An 8,680-nucleotide genomic window follows, 5' to 3' on the forward strand; every position below is an offset into this window, starting at 1 on the left:
TTTCTCTGTAATTCGGTAGATGATTTTCCCTGCTTATTTGATAGCATGAAAGTGTGTATATATGGGAAATAAGAACAAGTCTTCCAAAAGAAAGCTCCATTGCATAAACAGCTCTTGGAAAAAGAAACCAAAACAGATCTCAGCAGCACAGCTTAGCCACATCCCTCACCACAGCACCAGCATAATTTAGGTGATGTTGAAAGTGGCACAAAAGCCTCAACAGAAAAAACTAGCTTGTTATTGCCTTACCTTAGGCAGACATGTGCCAAATCCCAAGGGACCTTACCCTGTTTGCATCCTGCAGGATTCCAGGATTTTAAATCCCAAAGGGTTTTCCCTTTGGAAAAAAACACAACTCTTCCCTATTCAAAACCAAGTTGGGCTAGTATTAATTTGCATATACAAGCAAACATCCTAGTAAGTGCAAGGCTGCTACAAGCCAGGGCTGCCTAGCAGAAAGCTTCCCTCATCTACCCAGGGGGAAGCTGAAGCACTGCTGGCTCAGACAGCACCCTCCAGGAGAAGCTGATGGGATCATCCTGAGCTACAAAAAGCTGGCAGGGGTGTTAGGCTAATGCTGGCCAGTTGTGGCACTTGCAGCTCCATCACCCATGGCTGGCAAAGGAACACAGTCACCCCACCCTTAACTTGCAGTGAACTTCCTTTGCATGGGACATACCCAGAGCTACTCTGCCCCAGTGTGGCCATCACGCTTACATCACACAACGCCCACGGCAGGGAGTGAGAACTGGATGAGCTTTGAGGTCTCTTCCACCCCAAACCATTCGGGTTCATCTCTGGTTGTGGGTGTCACACCATGTCAGGTGGGAGCTGGCTGAGCAGAGTGAGACCCTTCTTCTGCTTCATTTCAGGATGCTGGAGATGATGGGAGTTTCTTCTCGGGAGATCCCAGTGGAGTTCTGGGTGAGGCACGTCTGTGTGCTGGGGTGCAAGGCACAATGAGAGGAAACCCTTCTGAGCTGTGCTGGAAGGAAGGAAGGAAGGCAGGCAAAAGTGGGTTGTCTCCTAATAGCCCACTTGGTGCCACTCTTATTCCTTGGGAAGATTAATTCTGGGGGCTTAAGATTTGGAGGTGTGGAAAGCAGATAAGGGCTTATGCCAGCTCTTGGGTTCCTGTCCAGCTTGGTCCTCCAGTCTCCCCAGGGCTGCACGGGAAGGGTCCTGTTTCAGACTGGTGGTTGGGCTGCACCCCATCTCTGCAGACGAGAATCACAGTAACAGCTGAGAAACTTTCTGCATTTCTTACACACTTGGGAATAAAACCAGCTGAGAACAAGTTGCTGCGGCTCCTCTTTTGTAAGAGAGGCTGCAGAGCACCTGCTGGCATGGGTTACATTGGTTACATTGCTTTCCTAGGCCTTGCGTGGCCTCTTGTTCCATGGGACAGATGGGCTTTAGGTAGAAAAGGCTGTTTGCGCTTCCCCTGCCTGGGCTAAGCTGGGAGCTGTGTGCTGCCCCTTAAGGCCGAGCTGGAAAGGGGCTGTTCTCACCCACTGTGTGACCATCGCTGGTGCTTTGCTGGCTGGTGTGGATGTAGCAGCAGCTTCTCTGCCCCAGGATTGCCCAGCACTGCTGCTTCAGCCCTCAGGAGGTTTCTTCCCCACAGCACACTCAGGAACCTTTTTGGGCTTGTTGCCACAGGGCCAACAGCCCACTGTTGTTCAAAGGGAAGATCAGAGGCTGTGTTTTGTGGTGGGGCAGATAGAGGCAACAGGGTTCTACGCTGGGCACAGCATGGCACAGGTTTCCTCCTGTTTGCCTTTTGGGTATTTTCAGTCCAGTCACAGCCTCTGCTGGGATCTTCCCTTTCCTGTAATTCCTGCACTTGGCAGGAATGCTGCCCTGATGCCATGGGGAGGGTTGTGGCCTCTCTTGGTTACACCTTGGTGCGTGGGTAAGAAAGGCAGAACCGATACCTCTGCTCCCTGCCTCAGAGAGCGCTCCCGGAGGAGGCTTGTGGGGCTGGAGGTTTTTCAGTGGGGTTCTGGGGCTCTCAGGTATGCTCCTGCCATGGCTGCAGAGTCTGAGCCTCCTTGCCCTGGCTAAGGGTGCCTGACCCTCGGTATATCACCACTGGGGTCACTGGATGCTGGCTCAGCTTGCCCAGGGTGGGGAGCAAAGGCTTTGACCCTGCTTGGTGCCTCCCCGGAGGGATAGTGGGTCCCAGGAGGACAGCCGGGGGAAGAAAGCCCATCACTGGTGCGAGGCTGGTCCCTGTGTGCTTGGGCGAGCAGCAGAATGAAACCTCCCTTGCTGGGTGAGGATGGGGCTGGTGGCTTGTCTTCTCCTCAGGATGCACTAGAGGTCTCTTCCTGCCCAGGACACGGCTGTGGGGATGCGTGTAGGGAGCCCCAGCTCTGTCCTGGTGGGGTGAATTCCCACAGCCCAGGGACACCCCATGTGCCTCCAGTGCCAGCACAAAGGCTCTGGGGACAAAGTGTTGTTTGGGGTTTTTATCTTTAAATTGAACAGTTTTTTCTCTCTATCCAATGTCCTCACTGAGTAACTCTGGAGCTACCAGCCCTTCCCTCCCCAGCACTGCGCGTTGCTCAGCACAGCCCCAGGGTGATGCAGGAGGTGACTGGCAGTGATGTAACACCAGGGATTGCATCACCAGCGTGGGACACACAGCGTGGCACAAGCCAGCCCCACGGCACCAAGAGGCGGTGAAGGGTTCTGGGGTGCACAGTAGGGCCAGCAGCACTTTGGTGGCACTGACCCACTGGGCTGGTGGGTACAGTTCTGGAGATGGTGCCAAGTGGAGGCCACCCGATGTCCCTCCCCTGCCTCAGCACGTGGCCATGGGCTCCTGCACGTCTCCCAGGGGGGTTGTTTTTTAAGCTGGCTTTTGGGGACAGCGTTTTTGGTTCTTTCCCTCATCTTTCCCAAGCCTGGCGACTTTGGCAGGAGCCAGTTCATCCCAGACAAGCTCCAAAAGGGCTCAGGAAGGAGCCATCTGGGTTCCCCCTGCACCTGCTCCCGCAGCGTGACTTGTGGCCAAGGCTTTTCCATGCTGGCAACACGCAGCAGCCGATGAGTCACGGGCAGTTGCCTCCCCTGCCTGCGGCCGTGCCCGTTTTCACTTTCCTTCTTGCACCCAGAACTTCCCATGTACCGGAATTTCTTGTCTGAGGCATTCCAGTGGCTCTGCCGGGCTGTGTGCATTGAGGAGGGAGCTCCATCGATACCACTTTCCCAGCACAGCACTGCCTGCAGGTGCGGCTGGGAACCACCAGGGCTGGAGCGATGTCTGCGGCGGGTCCCCAGCACCCTGCAGACCCCACAGCGCACAGCCCGTGCTGGCTTTGGGGTCCCTGTGCAGTCATGGCAGGAGCTGACACAAGCACCTCTGCGGGAGCCGTGCCCAATACAGCCAGGCTTTGCTGGCGGGGCTGGGACTGGGATGTGCTGAAGCGTGGCACTGCTGTGTGAGGTGTTTGCCGGGGTGCCAATGCCCAGCATAGTGAGACCGCATCCCACCAGTGACAATCCCTCGCTGCTGCTCAGCTACAGCTCGGGGCAAGTGGAACACGGGCATCCAAGCAAGGTGCCCAGGAGACCTCGATGAGGCACTGGCACAGGGTGCCCAGAGAAGCTGTGCCTGCCCATCCCTAGCAGTGTTCAAGGCCAGGTTGGATGGGGATTAGCTGTAAGGTCCCTTCCAACCCAAACTGGTCTGTGATGATACGATTCTATGATCTTCAGCCTTTCATTGCAGCCAGCCTGAGTGCTGGTGCTGCGCTTGTGGCCGCAGTTTCACTGCTCAGCTTTCGCTTTTCCTTCGTTCCTCTGGATCTCCTTGTGCCTGCATGTAGACATGAGGTTTTGTTTACTTCTCCAACCAGAAATGTGCCCGAGAACTAAAAGCCACAGTGGTGGGAAAGAGAAGCCAAACTCGGTCCCACAGGGATGTGATGCTGCTCTGGGACTTGACGGGTGACCCGAGCGTCCCCAGCCCTGGCCTTGGCAGGGGCCTGTGGCAGTGGTTCGTGGTGAGTCTGTGTGCATGCCAGGGCCATCTTCTAGCCCTGCTCTGGGTCCTGAGGGTGCAGATGAGGCCATCCCAGCACAGCAGGCACTGAACATCATCTTGGTGCTGGACATCACTCTCTGGGTGCTGTGGACCTTGCTCCAGCCCCACTGGTGGCTGCTGGAGATGCCAGAACACCCCGGCCTGGCCCATACCTTGATCTGGAGGAAGAAACGCCCCACAGGAACTGCCCTATGACCTGGCTGGCCTCCACCGTATGAGACCCTGAGCCACCATCACTCTCCTGCTGCTCCACTGAGACTGAAGAGTTCCAGGCAGGGCCTGGACCTGCTTCCTCCCCTTTCTGCCTGGGGCCATGTTTATTTTTATATCCATTGGGATTTTCTACTGAGGTGCCACCTATTAACAGCCCATAGAAGCTGTGGCTGCACCATCCCTGGCAGTGTTCAAGGCCAGGTTGGACACAGGGGCTTGGGGCAACCTGGTCTTGTGGAATGTGTCCCTGCCCCTGCAAAGGTTGAAACTGGGTGAGCTTTAAGGTTCCTTCCAGCCCAAACCAGTCTGGGATTCCATCCCAGCTGAGCTGTACCTCACCTCGGTGACGGAGGTGATGATAATTTTGCTGTTTGGGCTTTTATTTCATAGTTGTATTGATTGTGAACTCATTGCAGTGAATAAAGCTTATTCCTATAAACCTGTGCATTTCTGGTGGGAGGCAGAGGTTGAAGACAGTGCCATGGTCTTGCACACTGGAGGGCACTGAACCCTGGCTGGGGCTCAGGCTTTTAATTACTGCTATACCAGAAGAGGCTGGTGTGGGAGCCTGGTCCAGCAGCAATGTGTCTGTGACATGCTGTGGAAGGAAACCCTGATGGGAACGTCATGAAGCTCAGCAAGGAGAATTCAAAGTCCAGGCTGTGCTGGCGACTGCCCACATTGAAAGCAGCTCGACAGGAAACGCCCTGGAGGTCCTGGTGGGTGCCAGGTTGAACATGAGCCAAATGCGTGTCCTCGTAGCACAGAAGGTGGACGGTGTCCGGGGTTGCTTGAGGAGTGTTCCAAGCAGACCAAGGGAAGCGATCTTTCCCCTCGGCTTAGCCCTGGTGAGGCCACCCCTGGAGTGCTGGGTCCAGTCCTAGGCTCACCAGTGCAAGAGAGACGCGGACAGACTGGATAGAGTCCAGTAATGGACCACGAGGATGATGAAGGGTCTGGAGCATCTCTCCTGTGAAGAAAGGCTGAGGGAGCTGGGACTGTTCAGCCTGGGAAGAAAAGGTTCCGGGGCTCTTGGTGTTGCCTACTGACGGGAGAGCAGACAGTGGGCACAACCTGAGACACGTGGAAGTCCATGTGGACATGAGAAAACACTGTTTCTGTGAGGGTGGTGAGACACTGGCACAGGTTACCCAGAGAAGCTGTGGAGTCTCCAACAAAACCAGACACAGCCCTGGGCAGCCTGTGCTGGCTGACCCTGCTTGAGGAACGGTTGAACTGGACAATGTCCAGAAGTCCCAGCCCACCTCCATGCCTCAGTACAGCACCTCTGTGCTGGTGTGCCCACCATAGCTGTACCTTCCCGTGGCCTTGTGTAAGGACTTTGCGCATTTGCTTGGACTCCTTGAGGTTGGCAGTTTGTTTCCAAATAGGAGCGTTAAAAATTGGGTCCTTCTGGAGCAGTGACCTCTACGGCCACCACGTGAAGCCCTGCAAAGTGTGCTTGTGCCTCTTGCTGCCTCACTGCAGGTTTGCTTTTTGGATACGGGCGTTGCGCTAATTTTGAATCTTTAACGCTTGATGAATGCATGAAATGAAAGCCCAGCAGTGACGGCTTCACATCGCAGGACGGTACCTCGAGGAAGGATGGACTTTGCTGAGTGGAGGCATCATTCCAGATCTCAGCAGAGAGATGTCCACACGTGAAAGCTGCATTTCCAGACTAAGCAGGGAGGAAGCCCCATCCAGCTCCAGCGCTGGCGGCGCTGGCAGCACCACTCATTTCCAGCAGCCTCCCTGCAGAGCTCTACATCCCACCTGGAAAACACTGTGGAAGTACTTCTGCTTTCACCTGTTTTCCTGCATTTTGTCATGAACCTGGTCTGTCTGCATAACCCAGAGGTGCCCGCAGGCTGCATTGTGCAGTGCCCGCTCTGGCTGTTGCTTCCATCCCCTCCCTGCCACAGCTGTTGTGCTGTGCTTCCCACGGGGAAACTGAGGCACGAAGTGCTGCTGCTGCTCAGGAGGCAGTGGGACCCTCCGAGCCCGCTGTGCCCATTGGGCTGTGAGCCTGGGGACTCCCATAGCTCCCAGCGCGTGCCAGGCTGGGTCACGGCCGCCTGCGCCTCTGCACCACTCGACGTGGCAGCAGCGTCCCCCCGTTCAGCTCCATGGAGGGTGCGCTGGAGGCAGCCGTTAGAAAGCCGTTTTTCCAAATGGATGAAGTTACAGTGAAGAATATTCAAAAGATACAATGGCTGAGTGGCCCTGGGGTGGTCAAACCAGGAGCTTGCCCAGCCCATGCTAGGACGTGAGCATTGCATTAGGCTGCATGTTCCTCCAGGCCTCATGTGCTCTTTCGCACCACCCAACACGGGTGGCCAGAGGGCTCCTGTCCCCGGGGCCACCCACAGCATTCATCTGTCCCCAGAGGCAACCCCAAGGGGCATTTGGGGTGTCCCCAGGCAGCTGGAGGTGAACATGAGTGCCAAAGGTTTGTGATTTACTTGCAAATGCTCAAAGTTCACCCAATATCCTTCCTCCTCCCCCATACCTCACTTTTCCAAAGGAATGAAGTTACTGTGAAGCGTATTCAAAAGATATGATGGCAGCTCATCTGTTTATAAAATTTGTTTTATTCTGCATATTAAATAGTATGTAAGAAATAACTTATGCAGGCAAATATATATAATGTACTCTGTAATAAATAGCAGATAAAAATAGATTTCTTTAAAAAACAGTGTTTTGAAAACCAGCAAAACAAAGATATCCAATAAATACATTTACCTCCTCCCAAGTCATTTATAATAAACCCCAATAATTTAACAGACTATGAAAAAGAATTGCTCCCTGAGCTCATCACATAAATAAGAAAAATGCTTAAATAGGAAATTACAGTCCAGTGATGCAGTAAAGATCGTTCTTCCCAGTCCTCCAGACATCCTTTGGGGCTGGTGAGCACCATTCCATGCCACGCCGTGCTGTACCATGCTGTGCCATGCCACCGGCAGGGACTAAGTGCATTGCTCCCGGAGGGCTGCACACCGCAGGTCGTTCAGCACTTGGAAGAGGTGAAGGATGGCTGAGGCCTCCAGGCAGCCGGGAGTCTCCTGTGGTGGTGAGAAGGGTCAGGTTTGCACCATAGAGAGGTGCAGCAGCCCCATGCAGCGTGCAGCTGGTTAACACCCCGGAGCCCCCTGCCCTGACTTACCGTTTCCTTGGCCATCTCCAGCCTCTGCAGCCAGTGCCGCAGTTTCCCAGAGGGATGATAAGAAGGAGCCTCCATGGCCACCTACGATAGAGCAGCTGAGTAAGGACCAGAGGTGACCTGGGTGCATGGGGTGCACGGGCTTGGGGACTTGGAGGGACACTCACACAGCCTCGCAGGTCCTCCCGAGCCTGGGTGAGGAAGGCCAGGGGCTGCTGGCGCAGCTCCGTGAGCCTGGGCACAGCAGGGAGCCCCAGCACGGCGATGGCCAGGTCCAGCTCAGCTTCAACCAGCATCACTCGGTCGGGCACCTGTGGGCAGCAGTGTCCTGGTTAGGCACCCGCACTGCCAGGGATGGCAATGTGCTGGAGGATTGGGTCTCAAAGACTGCCCATGGTGCAGATGGATGGAGGTGGGATGGGGAGGTCCTGGCTGGAGGGGGCTGTACCCCCTTCTTACAGCATTGCCACGCTCTTACCGACAACTCCAGCGTGCTCCACTTGCGATGGAAGAGCCTGGTGTTGCATTTGTGGCCCGACAGCAGCATGATGTCCTCCTGCAGGCACAAACCAAGGGGGACATTGAAAAAATGTCATCTGCACCGCTGGCGACGTTGTGCAAATCTGGTCAGCCTTGAGGGGGTTGAAACCAGGTTGAAGTTTGAGTCAGCAAGCTTCTTGTCCCCAGGACTCCCTTGGGAAACATCCTCCTTGTGCCCAGACTGCTGCAGAAAGCATCCACCTTGTCACTGAGGGTCTCGAATTTGGCATCCCCTCTGCCTTGCCCTCTCCAGCTCACAGCCCCCTGTTGCTAGCCCTACTCACAAAGTGCTCCTTCATCTTCTGCACAGCCTTCAGCTCATGGGGCACGAGGAACTGGTACTTGGAGAGGCTGCAGCTCCTCTTGAGGGCATCCTGGGGGATGGCAGCCCCGAGGCTGGTCCCTACCACCAGCGCCAGCAGGAGGATGAAGCTGAGGCACAGCATCGTGCTGACGAGAGCCTGACAGTGAGCAGGTGATGATGGATGGGGCGAGGAGCTTGTGGAGCCAGAAGGCACAGAGGACACAGCGCAGCGCTCCGGGCTGGATCCCTGTTGGTACTGCTGCAGGCAGTGAACTCAGATGCTGGCAGTCGGGCTGGGGGCTGGTGCTGGGGAGCTGCTTCACCTCCCTTCTCTGCTTCATCTCCACGGCTTTTTATGCTGCCCCGACGGCGCATTCAGGTGGCAGGAAAATCCACAGCCTGT

The 8,680-nt window shown here is 55.4% G+C and overlaps 1 protein-coding gene across 1 annotated transcript; it reads right to left on the reverse strand.

Moving 5' to 3' along the window:
- Window positions 1–7,058: 7,058 nt before the first annotated feature.
- LOC130600767 (interferon lambda-3-like) lies at window positions 7,059–8,419 on the reverse strand. Its single transcript, XM_057412388.1, has 5 exons — window positions 8,258–8,419; window positions 7,912–7,989; window positions 7,601–7,744; window positions 7,437–7,517; window positions 7,059–7,335 (listed from the first exon to the last, which is right to left on the reverse strand). Exons 1-5 carry the CDS (start codon window positions 8,417–8,419, stop codon window positions 7,240–7,242), a joined length of 561 nt encoding a protein of 186 aa, XP_057268371.1. The 3' UTR covers window positions 7,059–7,239.
- Between the last annotated feature and the right edge of the window lie 261 nt (window positions 8,420–8,680).

This window comes from Pezoporus wallicus, unplaced genomic scaffold, assembly GCF_028554395.1.
Source record: "Pezoporus wallicus isolate ANWC-B61680 ecotype Strahan unplaced genomic scaffold, APGP_CSIRO_Pwel_v1 contig_6566, whole genome shotgun sequence".
NCBI classification, from domain to species: domain Eukaryota; kingdom Metazoa; phylum Chordata; class Aves; order Psittaciformes; family Psittacidae; genus Pezoporus; species Pezoporus wallicus.